The sequence below is a fragment of the Lissotriton helveticus genome, chromosome 2_1 (genome assembly GCF_964261635.1).
Source record: "Lissotriton helveticus chromosome 2_1, aLisHel1.1, whole genome shotgun sequence".
In the NCBI taxonomy this organism is placed as follows: domain Eukaryota; kingdom Metazoa; phylum Chordata; class Amphibia; order Caudata; family Salamandridae; genus Lissotriton; species Lissotriton helveticus.
The window spans coordinates 1,693,944,513-1,693,959,237 of record NC_136059.1 but is presented as its reverse complement, the minus strand read 5'-3'; the positions used below and the strand labels follow the sequence as shown (position 1 = coordinate 1,693,959,237).

The window sequence follows — 14,725 nt, the reverse complement described above, 5'->3', positions numbered from 1 at the left end:
TGAAGTATTTTACAGTAGCACAAGGGTTTACAATTAATTGACAAGACTCAAGAAAAATCCAACACTAATTTATAAAGACAGAGTATATTTTTATGGAAATCTAGACACCAAAACTAACTAAATAGAATACACAACTACAGTTCTGGATTTTCAAAGCATTAGAAAATAAAAGCATTACATTGTGCAAACATTTAATATTGTAGTCAATGGGAAAAACTGCTAGTGACAATCAGTCACTTAAGGCTCGAGTTATAGTGTACCCTCGGAGGGTAGAGGTCTTTAGGGTCCCAGGGTCCAAATGTCAGTTCAATTTTACCTAGCCCATGGAGTCCGAGTGCAGTGGTTGTCCTGGCTGTCAGTGGTCTTTAAACAGGAGTTCTCCCCAAGCTGTTTTTACCATAGAGACGACGCCACCAGAAAGAGGATGCAAATACACAAGAGCAGGGTTGTTCTTGAGGTCGGTCGCAGGTCTTGTGAAGTGCCCTCTTAATGTAGCATGGAGTTAAGGGGTCAGTTACCCAACTGGAAACCAACAAACCTTGGTAGCAGTAAAAGTAACAAAAAGGAACTTCAATGTCTTGCGGTGCAGGTAAGTACGGTAGCAGCTCGAAACTTCATGGAAAGCCAGACTACAACTCCCAGAATGCACCTCACGGTTTACTTTTGGGGGGCGATCCCTCAGAGGGCCTGATGGCAAATGATTCTTAAGATGCAGAGCGTGATTTTACCTGCACTTTGCAGGGACTGGTCCCACCATTCTAAGGGCGTCTGAGGGTGCTTCTGACTTCTGCACAGGTTCCTCACTTCGGGGGTGTCTACTTTTACACAAGGACGAGGGTCGTTCACTCAGTTCCAAGTCTGTTGCCTCAGGGGCACAATATCCCCCTTTTGCATTTTGCTGCTGGGCAAAGTCCTGTTGTCGGTGACACAAGTCTCCTCTTGGTCCTTCTTTGAAGTAGATGGTTCAGATCATAGGCTCTGGTGTCGGGGCGAGGGCGGTCCCTTAAATCTTAAATTTAGGTGAGTTAGGGGTGTGAGAGCTAGTAGCCTATGGGCAGCTAGTCCCTGCAGCTAGTCTGCCCCTGAGGTGACCACATTCAGTGGTGCATGTTACTCTTTTGACCTTTTTTAGGGATCGCCCAAAAGTAAATGGTCTGGTGCATTGCGGGAAACTTAGCCCTGACCTCCAGCACGTTTCAGGAGGATACGGTTTTCCCCCGGACTCCAGGATGTCGAATAACCCAAGGCTGAGCTTGCTGCTGCCAAGGATTGTTGGTCGCCAGTCCGGCTACCACTACCTTTATTCAACGCTGTGCCTCGAGGGAACCTCACAGCATCTTCAACTGATCACCTCAGTGGTCCCATTGTAAAGTTTTTGCATCCGTTTTGTAACCAGCAACGTCTAATCGGTAAAACCAGCAAACCCGTAGCTCCCATTTCAGTAGCACGGACAGCCACGCCAACTCTGCACCCAGGCCAAGGCCGAGCCGAGTAAAATTCAACTAACTGTCATGGCCTGGTTTTGGGATCCGCCTCTCCTTACCCCAGTTGTTTCCACTGGGCTTGATTTGCAAGTGACTGATTGTCACCTGTGTTTTTCGAAATTTACTGCACTGTTATGTTTGCAGTAGCGAAACGCACTTATATATTTTTCCTTCCAAAATCCATAACTCCGGTTATATTTATCAGATTGTTTTTGTTTAGGTATCTAAATTTATATCAAAATCTGCTCTATGGATATAAATTGGTGTTGGATTACTTACAAGTCGTGTCAAATACTTATACTCCATGTTGGTACTCTGAAATGCTTAACAAATATCCCTCTAGTAAAGTCTGACTCCTCGTGCCACTGTTCTAGGACTGAGCTATAGATTGATTACTGTGAATCCAAAGGACCCATATAAGGTATTGTGAGAGTATTGCATAAAGCAGGTTCACTATATAATACTCCACTTTCCTACAAAATCCAAACATCTCCTATGCACATATGGACATAACGCTTCAGATCTCCCAAACAAGCTTTTCCCTCCCTTTGTTTCCCCCACCCCAGCTCCCTTTTACTCATCCCAAACCCCCTCCTACTGCGATGAACTCCCCCCAAAACTCTCTAAACCCTCCCTTCATCTATCTCTTCGCTATTCCTTTTACAATCCAAATAACAGACTAACATGTCCACCGTTCAAATCAAATGAATTTCATATTTCACTACACTAATTCACCACTAATCCTTTTTGGGTTCCAGAGTAACCTGCTACTCACCGAAAAGTGCTACGACCACTCATCTTGGAGAGCAAGCGCTATATATATGCAAGCCCTTCCCTCTTCCATCCCTCCAATATCCTTTTTAATCCAAATAACCACTAACATGCACCGCTCAAATTCCTTTCATATTTCACTATACTAATTCAACGCTAATTCTTTTTGGGTTCCGTAATAGCGTGCTACTCGCCGAAAAAGCACTTCAACCTTCGTCAGGAGTAGTAAGAGCTATATAAATGCAATTACAATACAATAATGCAATGTTGGGGCGTGGCTTGCTGCCGCTGAAGATGGCCGCAGCCTAGAGGAGCTCCGCGCTTGAAGGGCTCGCCCCAAACAATCCTGACCTTCAACCGGCGATCAAAGTCACCCAAACCGGGCAAACTACCTCTGGATCACTGGCGCTACAGCTACTGAAGCTTTGGCCCCTGAGATTGAAGTGGAACCGGTAAAAGAGGCTGAGGCCCGGTGGTAGCCGTGAAGCTGGGTCCTTGCATGATCTTGAGGCCGGCCGCCGTGGGGATCGCACCACCTTCCCGAACTAGCTAAATTATCCCACGAGTGCAGATTCATAACCGGAGACGTTGCATGGCAGGAGGACGTACCGGCGTGAAACATCAGATTGCAGCATTTCGAATCCGCCTATATCACCGGGCCGAGAGAACGAGAGATCAGCTCGACGGCGGAGATGATCGCATTTAGGCACTGAGGTGTTGGGGCTTCCCGTGCACCAGTGGCAGCAGTTAGGTCCTCCCACGGTGAACATTACAGTGGGGTCATGTCCGTTGGATGCTTCTGGGACGGTGCGAGGTCACGCCCCCACACCCCCCAGAAAATGAAACTGTAATAGCGCACACTGCATACAAGCCTATGCATTAATCCACATTGCTGGCCCCCTGCCTTGCGACACTGCCCATGGCTGGCAGCACATGCACTCCGGCCCACGGACAGACCGCAGGTGCCCTTACAAGTACCAACCTTTGACAAGCCCGCACTGCCCTGTTTGCTTAACTCAGACTCAGTCTAAGGAGGTACTCTGATGCATGGGCGGTGACGTCCTTGGAGGATACCTGTGAGATTCAGCCGCGCTCCACACCAGTGAAGTACTACAGGGAGCGGGAAAGTCGAAAGGCAGAGCGTGGGCGGTGTCCCAGCGGCAGGCAGCGGTAATTACCGACTTCCCCCATCCTCCCCCCACCAGAGTGACCCCCTGGACCTAGGGCACCATGGGGGGCCGAGGACATCACAGGGCGCTTGGATCCAAGCTAGAGAAATATGCCTTCCAAAAGGACCAGACAGATACATCACAATTGCCCGCACAAAGTGACAAAGACCACCCCAGTGAACATCCTAAGTAGGTCACTCTTCAAGATGTAATGGCTGCTCTGCTCCGAAGGCAAACGTCAATAGGAACAATCTCCACTGATATTACACTACTACGTGCGAATGTCTCAAAAATAAGCATGCGGCTCACTGAAGTTGAAACTACTACGAAGGCACTCTCTGCAAAAACGGTGGCGCTACAAAAACAAATCCAAAAGTTAGAACTGGCGCAGAAACAGATGGCTGATAAACTGGATGACCAGGAAGGGCGCTCTCGGAGAAACAACATACGCCTGGTCGGAGTTCCGGAAAGCAGAATAGGACCGGCCCTGGACCTCTTTGTTGAGGACCTCATCAAAACCAGACTCCAGCCACGTGGTCTCTCCAGCTTTTTCTCAGTGGAACGGGCTCACCGGGTGCAGGCCCCGGCCAGGGGCCTCCCCTGACTGATTTTGGCTCACATGTTTAACTTCTAGGACAAAACACTATTTTACAAGGAGCACGCATAGCACCCCCTCTCCAGGTGGACAACAGCACGCTGTCCATATTCCCTGATTACACAGCAAAAGTAACCAAACATCGCTGCAGCTTTCTCAACATCAAAAAGGAACTGAGAAATAGAGAACTAAAATATGCAATGCTGTACCCTGCAAAATTAAGAGTAGAGGCAGAGGGTAAAGCATGGTTCTCTGAAACACCGACTGAAGCGGCTGACTGGCTGGAGGGCTGGCGGCCCGCCGGAGGCACTACGAGGCAGCGACCTAAGCAACGACAACAGCTACCGATTGCAAAACTCAGACTGACTATGGAGGCCCTAATGTGTGAGACTTGCCACAATCCACGCTGCAGATCCTGCCTGGTGCCGGTATAGACTTTTGACATATGGACCCGGACACTGAGTGAGGCACTATGACCACAGTAAACTATGCCTACTGGGGGACCCGATGGAGGGCGCTGAGCAACTCTCCCCCCTTACGCAAGTACAAGTTAATGGGAAGAAAGCACTTTGCTCAGTTAGTGTGGCGGGTAGTTCTAAGTCCGCAGTGTAGGGAGGCAGGGAGGGGGTGGAGGGATGGGTAAAGTTTTATTGGATGTTTTTCAGTTTGGTATTGATCTATCACACACTGTATCCGTGCAAGCATGGTATTTCTCTCCTAGAAGCGCCACAGGGAGTTTCTTACCCTGACATTGATGGAGTCCACAGCTAACAGCACTGACAATACACCTGACGTTTTAGAGGCACGGACAAAGACTGCCCAGTTGTCCAATCTTCCCTTTAAGGTGCTGTCCTGGAATGTGAATGGTCTTGGAGACAAAATAAAATGAGGTCTGGTTCTCCAATACCTCAAACGTAAAGGTCCAGCCGTTGTGTTACTGCAGGAATCACACCTGATGGGCTCAGCCTGTAAGGCCCTAGATAGGTGGGGTATCAAAAGGATTGCAGACTCTGCCTTTACATCAGGATCTCGTGGAGTGGGGATTTTAATCAATAAGCGTTTCTCACAAATAGTGACCGGGTCCTGGACAGATGACCTTGGACTGTTTGCTGCAATAGCATGCCAATGGGAGGGGCGGCCTTATGTTCTAGTGACAGTCTATATCCCTCCAACACTACACCAGACTACCTTTCCAGGTCTGGGACAGATCCTATTGACGCTACCACAAGGTGACAATCATAGGGGGAGATTTCAACGTGACAATGGACCCATCCATAGACAGAAGACCCCAATAGCGCACACCTCAGATTAGTGGAATTTATCAAGGCCCTTGGACTCGTGGATGTATGGCCGACCAGATACCCAACGGACCAACAGTTCACGTTCCATTCAGGAGTTCATAATAGTCTCTCAAGATTGAACTACATATTTACACTAGCTGACGGTTTAGAACGAGTCTCTGAGATCACACACTTGCCCAGAGGCATATCTGATCATTCAGCGGTGATCCTTACGTACGCGTCCACCTCTCCGGTTCGACGCCGACTTTTTCCGATTTATCCTGGTTACCTCAAAAACCAGAAGGTTGGGAGAGAACTCCTGCAGGCGACAGACTACTATTTTGTTGACAACCAATACTCAGTCTCGTCCCTGCGACGCTATGGGAGGCGTATAAAACTGTGCTCCGTGGGAAGGCCATTTCCTTAATTATGGGGCACAAGCAAGCTCAGCGACAGCAGATTGACAGCTTAGAACAGGGAGTATCCCAGGCGGAGGCCAATCATGCCACAGACACCAGTAAGGAGTCGCAACATAAGGTACACTTGGCGCAACTAGAGTACACATTGCTGGAACTAAAACCAAAATGCAGCACACAATTTATGAGCTAGGGGATTAGGGCAGGCAAGCTTTTAGCATGGCTTGACAAGAGAGAACGAGCGAGTAAATGGGTTGCACAGATCCGATTTGAGGATAGTACTGCTACGGCAGAGCCTCATCAGATTGCAGAAGTGTTTGCAGCCCACTACGAAAGGTTATACACACCCACGGCCACCAACACTGTCTTGGAGAATCTCAACTTTCTTAGAGACATAAGGATGCCCGCATTGTCCCCGGTCGCGTCTGAAGCTCTTGGCGGCGACTTGCCCTCTGCCGAAATTGCCCTAGCAATCGGTGCACTACACACAGGCAGGGCTTTGGGGCCCAATGTGATTCCAGTGGAATTTTTCAAGAAAACCTTGTCTCAACTTGTGCCACATTTACTTAATATGTACACTGATAGTTTAGAGGAATGGATCCTACTCGGGGACCAACGCCTCACAACAATAGTAACAATCCATAAACCAGGTAAACCAACGCAGGACTGCATGTCCTATAGGCCGATCTCCCTTATAAAAGCAGAACCCAGAATACTGGCGAAGGTGTTAGCCATGAGACTGCAACTGTATCTCACCACACTGATTCACCCGGATCAATCCGGCTTTATGCCCAACCGCAACACCGCACTTAATTTAAAGAGACTGCATAGTGTCAATGCGAGTAGGTCCACGGTTGAGGAAGATGCAGTTATCCTGTCACTAGACGCACGTATGGCGTTCAACCTCGTCGAATGGCCTTTCCTCTTCGCGGTCCTCCAACACATGGGTTTCGGACCCAAATTCTGCGCTTGGATACAGTTACTATACACGCAGCCCTTAGCAAATGTTGCTGTAAATGGCCCTATTTCAACTGACTTCCCACTGGGCAGAAGGACAAGGTGGGCTACCCCCTGTCCCCCCTCCTCTTTGCACTAGTGCTGGAGCCCTTGGCGGCGTGGATACGCCAGGACCAGGTTATTCGTGGCATGAAATGGACACATGGATGGGAAGACTGCATTTCCCTCTATGCGGTTGATGTGTTATATCTCACATTTCCGGCGCGCTCCATTAATTGTTTGCTGGATATCTTTGCCTCCTAAGGGTGGGTCTCTGGGTACACTATAAATTGGGGGAGTCACTCCAGTGGGAGAGGTGTGGCGCCGCGGCCAGGGCGACTGACGCTGGAATCTGGGGACCACGGTTCGATCCCCGGCTCCGGCGGCAGGTTAGCCCAGCACCATGTGACTCTGGGCAATAGCTCGCTTAATCTTCCCGACGGCCCCCCAGCGCCTAGAGACCCTTACGGGTGATTGTGCGCTTTACAAATGTGGACTTTACTTTACTCCTCTACTTGCTACACGGTCCACCACCACTACTCTCAAGAGGTTGCGAACTTCAAATTACAAGCAGAGGCTTCAAGTATTTGGAAATCTACATAACGCACGATAACACGAAGTTCATGACCGAGAATCTTACACAGCCATTAAAGCGATTTAGGCATGATGTCAAACACTGGCGCTCCCTGCCGCTCACGCTACTGGGAAGGGCAGCCCTCTTTAAAATGATGGCACTGCCAGATTTTTGTATGCTCTCCAGAATACGCCATTTTCAGTCCCCTAGTCATATTTCACGGCAATAACCGCTGAAGTGACTGCCCGACCGTCGGAAAGACGACCCGTATCGCTACGAATAAATTAGTACAGAGTTGGTATGATGGAGGTATTGCCCTCCCAATATAAAAATCTACTACTGGGCCTCAAAGCTAACTGTCACTATTCAATGGCTTCATGCACTTCAAGAAGACCCAGCATACCACATGGATAGATACATACAGGAGCCTGATGGGATTATGAGAACACTCTATTATAAGGTCAAATGGACCGCCCTCAGAAGCGCCACGGTGCACACCATACATGTATGGTTCGAGGCGCGGCGGGCACTGGGCTGGGAGGGAGTCATAATGCAAGCCACACAGCTATGGGACACAAAGAAACTAGGCCTGCTGCGGAACACTAAGGGCTTTAAACAATGGGATCTGATAGGCATCTCGAAGGTGGGAGACATGCAGAAGAAAGGTGAAGTAATCCCATTTGCCCATCTACAACAAACTAACAGTCTAGCACAAACGGAAATGTTCCGTTATATACAGATTAGACATGCGCTAACTGCGAAAATCACACCAGGCACACAATTCGTGGAGGCATCACCGTTGGAGGATAGACTCCTGACGGACCATCTGGCAAAAAAGGCCATCTCCCACACATATCGAAAAATAATAAATATCGAAAAATAATAAATAACCTATCGGAAACCGTAACACCCTGCGGGCAAAGTGGGAATCGGAGCTAGGCAACTTAGATGACTCGACTGGCAGGAGGCGCTTGCGTTCCCCAAGAAGGTGGCAGTACCTGCTAAATTCAAATTAGTACAACAAAAAATTCTGCATCATACATATTACACGCACACGCTTCTACATAAAATTGGTAGATCTGACTCACCACTCTGCCTCCGTCAATGTGGTGAATCGGGCACATTCTTACATAAGCTCTGGCATTGTCCAAAAATAATAAGGTATTGGGGAGTGGTTATGCGTACAATCTCGCAAGTCAGGGACACCTCGGTTCTACCAGAACCAAAGAGACATTAACATTTGGGAACCTACAGATCTCAACCACATGATGCAGGAGTGGGTGACACTCAGTATGACAGTGGCGAAGCGCAATATAGCTTAACGCTGGGGATCCAGATAGGCCCCTGCCCTTTCCCAGTGGTGTTGCGACATGGACAGTATAATGGTAGTTGAAAAATCTGTATATGTCCACAGAGGATGCCTCAAGAAATGGACTCTAATATGGGGCAAGTTGAATGCTTATCGTGGGCATATCTGTGAACCCTCGCAAACAGATTTGCAGCTAGAGACAATTGATTGAAGTAATTTATACAAAAAGTTATGTACGGAGTTAAACCCTTCTGTTATTGTCCGAGGTTGGGCACTAAGTAACCTATCTTTTAAACCAAATGTCACGCGCTTGATAAGTACTGTAAAGAGACCGCATGCATGCACAACTGCAAATTCTTTTAATACCATGTTTTGTTATTTACAAAATGCCAATAAAAATATTTCAACAAAAACAAAATAATGCAATGTCACCATGCTGACTGATGACCCTTCAAAACACACTTTGTTCAGGTATGCATGTTTTCACTGAAAGTGGCGATGCTAGGTGATACAAAGGATCTTATGGGTTGATTTGGGGTTAGGGAGGGATACTATAGCCAAGTATGTAACCTTACTACTGAGAAGTAAAAGGGAAGACAACCTATTAACCTTTGATCAGGCAATGGAGTAGTACAGTCCCCTGCCTATCCTTCAATTTCTAGTTTCAAGGCGTGATGGAAGTTCACAAAAATGGTCTGCAAAGTGATAAAATGCTTTTAACATATGCTACTATAAAGAATGATGGAAAAACATTTGCTTCATACAATCAGAAAATACCTAAGAGGCCGCACTAAAAATAAATGTGTGATCAATGTGCTTATTTTAGGGATATTTTAAAACACTTCCCGTTGCTAACAGCTGCCTCAGAGCTCCTTAAGCATACCTTGTATTAAAATGATACCACAAAATTTGGTTCACCTGGTGATATGTTTTTAAATCAATACCTCTAAAATCCAGTAGCTGTAAATGATAGTTCAATTAGGTTTGCTTCTAAATAAGATGTAGCAGGAACAGAATGAATTAACATTCACAATAGAAAAATATTAATGGTATTCCTAGAGGATGCTGAAGAGGTGGGCGGACGAGACACTTGAGGTGAACTAGCCAGGCTGTTCACACTACACATGCCATTTTTGATGCCTGGCTTTTCTCGGCTGCATTCTTTTCCTCTAAAACTAGGAGAAACCCCTCGCTTCTAGGATTCACTTTCTTCATACTAGTGGATTCATCATCCATAGAATGTTTTGCCCTTGTCCCATAAAATAGTGAGTTTCAAATGAACAAACTTCTAAAGCAGTGCTTGAGTCATGTTCAGCATAACTTTACTGATATCACAAACAGCTCTACAACCTCTTTGCTTCTTTCTTTGACACTTTTGTATCAGCGTGGTGCAAGGTTGATGAAAACATTTGCCATCAAAATGGAGTTTGGTACGAATACCTTTGGGTATACCGAATGCTCAGGTTAGGATACCACAAATTCAGGGTCACAAACAAAGATGTATAGATGCTTGAAAAGATTTAGAATCAGCAAAACATCAGTAAATGCCTCATTTGAATATGATATTCCGCTCCACAAAGATGAATATGAGAGCATTCATGGGAGCAGAAATTTTCGAAGAGAATACAATAAAATATATAACCTGGTATAACAATCCTATAAGTGAATGGTTGCGATTTTTAAGTAGATATGAATCAGTACCTTCTTTATAATAGGAAAGAGAATTTCTGCCATATCCTGGAATCTGTCCTCTTTGGTTGCATTCAGTACATCCGCTGCACACTTAAGGGCTGTTGTCTTGTATTTAAGGTTCTCTTTTCGGCACTCCTTCAAAACAGATTGTACAATATCCTCCACAGTAGGCTGGTCGGGCACACATCTTTGCAGCTCTATCCTATACAGAAATATCACAAATATAGCAATACTGTTACTATCACATGACAAGAAGCATCAAAACGTTTTTAGCATTATGATAAGTGGTTACTTCACACAGTGGCTCTCAAAGCAACATATCTGCTTTACCATACCAAATGACTGTCTTTCAGGTGGATTCTCTTTCTCCAGATTTCACACCTACAACTTTTTTCCAGATGCCAGACTGGAAGTGGAAAAGCGGATGTAGCTCTTCTGCATTAGGTGCCAACATCGCACCAGTTTGAATTTGGTGTTCTCCTTGGATGTGACATCACAAAACCAAACATGTAGAGTTCCTGAAATCTAAAATCAGTTTTTTGTATACACCCTTTGTAGATGCAGATATGTGCTCTACTGAAATTTAGCTTCGAAAATTACTTATGCAGCATGTTTCGGGGAAAACGTCAACTCCAAAAAGGTGAGACTTTCGGCAGTGTCGTTCATCATATTCTCAGGTGTAACTTCAGATGTGGAGCCCAAACACCAATCCGTGCCAATGTGCAGATCTCTAGCTTGGAACCTCTTAAGGTGTAAAGAGAGGCATTCTACAAAATGGGGGTGGGGAGGGGGGTACACGGGGGCGACAGGCCAGAGGGCAGTGAGGAATTCGTGGTTAGATAGAGTTACCACCAGAAAGAACATTATCGAAGGTAAGTAACTTGTTCTTCCGATGGATACTTCTAACTGCAGATTACCCAATTTTAGAACAGATACCAAAGCAGTACCTACCAAGGAGTAGGGTCTGCGGAACGTCCTGAAGGGACATTCACTGTGTGCCAGTGCAGAGAAAACAGCCTTGGCCCTGGTGGAATGGGCCCTCAATCTTTCTTGGCTCATGTGAAGAAGATCCTTTTAGAAGAGGACAATCCATCTTGACAGAGTCCTTTTCTGCATTACTGTGCCTTTGTTTTGCTGATGGTTATTGGTGCGATTGATGTATAAGCTTGAGGCTCTTTTGGGGTCCACCCAATGGAGTCTCTCCTGCAGATCAAGGAACATAGGAAGAGTGATGGATTGACCTGTGTGAAAAGCAGTCACAACTTTAGGTAACATGCCTGCCCTGGTCCTCAATGTCTGGGGGAAAAAGTGGTATAGGGCAGCTCCACCGAGAGAGCTTGGAATTCACGCATGCAGCGAGGAGACATTATAGCAACCAGGAACACAGTCTTTAGAATCAAGAGACGTTGACAGAAGCTTCACAGGGGTTCAAATGGTCTGTAGATGAGAAAACTGAGTAGCAAATTAAGGTCTTACTGTAGCATCGTAAAGGGCTTGGGGGAAACATACGAGCGACCCTTTTCTAAATTTCATCACAATGGGGATTTGAAAAAGGACGCCTGGTGGCTGGTCCTGTGAAAGTAAAAAAAAATGTAGGACCGATAAGTCTTTAACAGTGCCCACTGCAAGTCCCTGCTGGGCCAGAAACTAAAAAAATAAAAAGTATCAGACAACTTGGCCTGTAGTGGATCGGACTTGTGGGTGCCACACCAGGGTATAAATTTAATCCAGCACCATATTAGACATATGACACCTAGCAGCCACAATGACAGCCACAACTTCAGGAGTGAGATCAAACACAGTTAACTGAATGGTTGTGTGAGTGTATGAATGAGTGTGAGTGGCTGTGTAAGTGGATGTATGAATGTGTGAATTGGTGTGTGAGTGAGAGAGCATTTGAATGGGTCTGTGAGTGGGTGTATTTAAAAAAAGAAATTGGGGTCTGGATCCACGGATCCGTCGCAGATTCACACGGGGCTACAGTGCACGCTGTGAAACTGCGTTTTTGGGCAAATTCTTGCACATGAGTGGTCCCTCACAGACCCCTCCATCGATCCTATGGACTCAAGATACCTCTACCCTGACCCTTAATATCATATTCCAGCCTCAGTGTTTGCCATTAGGATATATATATATATATATATATATATATATATATATATATATATATATATATACATACATATACATATACATATACATATATACATATACATATACATATACAGAATGTCCCACAGTGGTTGCAGGCAGCAAAAGAACACACGGGCACAGACCACAGCAGCAGTTGAAATGGTGAGTTTATTCACAGCATAAACAGGTCCATATAACGTGTTTTGGCCGCCGACCTGCGGCCTTGATCACATGAACACGCTACATGCAAGTACCAGCTTATATAGGCAGATAGGTACATGTGCTGCAATACGTTGTAAAATCACGAAATGCAAGTGCATTACGGTATCGGTGAAAACTGACAATGACAGTGCAAGTTGGTTTACTGTAAATTTACTGCACAAAAAAATGATTCATGGTGGGGAACATGGCGGCAGCAGGCTAGCTGCCGCGGTACTCCGCTCTGAGCCCTAGCGGAGCGTTACGCTTCTGACTACCATGAGAGAACGAGGACACCGGCGTGAGAATTCTGAGTAACTCCACCACTCTGCTTACTCCGTTTGGCTCCGTCCTGCTGTTTCGGGAGTTTCAGAAAAATGACTGAAGCTTTTTTATCACAGACCGGACCGCGACCGCGGTCTTTTTTCCCTATCTATGTGTTTGGAGAGGGGCATGCTCCAGCTTGGTTCGGGGACCCTCCGAATCCCGGCAATTCAGGTGCTTTGTTCGACTGAGCCGACATTGCCGCTGCCGTCAGGTCTGAGGCCGTGACATCAGGCCGCCCTGGAGCTCCGCCGAGGGAGACGCCTGCGGTGTCTCCGTAGAGACCTTCGGCCCAGCGTGCTCGTGAGGAAGGAGGGGCCGCTGGCTGAGACTGAGGAGGCCGACACAGCAGCAGATGCCCTAGCCTCTACAGCAGCCATAGCAGCAGCTTCTGCGACATCTGTGATTCCAACAAAGGAGGTGAAGGGGAAGCTAAGGGGGGGGGGTCAGCTGATAGCAAGCTGTTCCAGACGCCTGTAGAGGGGCTGCCTGACTCAGGACCGGGTTCCAGCGCAGAGCAGGGGGGGCGTAGTATATTAATCACCCCACGAGCAACCACCCTCAGAAGCTCCAGCCTTTATCCAATTGAAATCCCCTCTAACCTACAGCCGGTGATAGCTAGCAGGGGCTGTAGAGGCAATAGAGGCAGCAAAAACCAAAGCAAGGGGGGTAAATCCAGTAAGAAGAAGGAGGACAGGAGTGGACCCCCCGGTTTGGGAGTACAGACACTACTTAGGCTGGAGTCTGGGGAAACGACCCAGGGCAGTGCTGAGGGGGGGTTACGAGCTGACCAAAGCGACCAATACCACTAAAACGCCCTCTAAAACACCTTCTAAGTCACCCTCTAAAACTTCTTCATATCTTTCTACTGAGGTGAAAGCTAAACGCGCAAAAAAGTCTATAAAATTAGCTAAGTCAGCTAAGTCGGTCCTTGATTCCAGCTCTAGGATAAAGCCATCTCTGCGCTCTTATTTCAAGGTTATTCCTCAGGTGTTGGATTTGGTTCAGAGCTAACCCCCTTCAGTGTCTACCCCTCCAGGCCTATCCACGATTACGGTTCAGTCCGGCTGTTTGGACTCGGTTGATTCTACATCTGTTAATATGGAGGAGGCTTGCAACGAACTTCAACCTGGGGCGGGGGGTACATCCACTAGCCCTCCTCCGATAAATGTCAATTCTACATTGGATATTACTTCACCTACTAGACCATTTGTAGAATCAAGTGTCAATATCAATATCAGTGTTAGTGGTTCCCCTGCCGCATCTCCTTCGGAGCTTAGTACGGCATCAAGGGGTGAGGCAGCAATTTCTGGCACACCAAGCAGTTCCGTTGAAGTAGAGGAGCGCAGTCATCTGGGTGAGCATGTATGCCATGTAGACGACACGGACCCTGAGCCACACGATTTGGGTTGTCAAAGTCGAGAGGGGCACTCAAATGTAAATCTAAATATCTCGCAGCAAACTGTTTCCAATTCCTCTTCCACCTGCGATACCTCTTCTACCCCCTTTGCCTCCACCGCTAGTATGCCTCCAGATCTCTGTTTCTTCAATATTGCTTATGTTCTCCAATTTGTCAGCTGACATTAAAAGGGGGTTTGAAGAGTCAACGATAATCCAGAGAGAGATCAGATCTTATTGTGAGTCTTTAGACAGTAAGATAGACGGTCTTTTTTCAAGAACTGGAGTGCTGGAAGAAACAGTTGTGGGGATGTCTCTTGAATTGGATAATGCTAAGGAGGAAATTGTCAAATTAAAAAGGGAGGACACTGCTCTGGCGGACAGAA

The 14,725-nt window shown here is 46.8% G+C and overlaps 1 protein-coding gene across 2 annotated transcripts in view; it reads right to left on the bottom strand.

The window, feature by feature from the left end:
• The window catches only part of ECPAS (Ecm29 proteasome adaptor and scaffold), a 709,962-nt gene that overhangs the window by 69,701 nt on the left and 625,536 nt on the right, over window positions 1–14,725 (bottom strand). For both annotated transcript variants that reach the window (XM_078676653.1, XM_078676652.1), the window contains exon 44: window positions 10,296–10,488. In XM_078676653.1, the coding sequence (XP_078532779.1) occupies window positions 10,296–10,488 (193 nt within the window). The remainder of the gene's footprint in view (window positions 1–10,295; window positions 10,489–14,725) is intronic.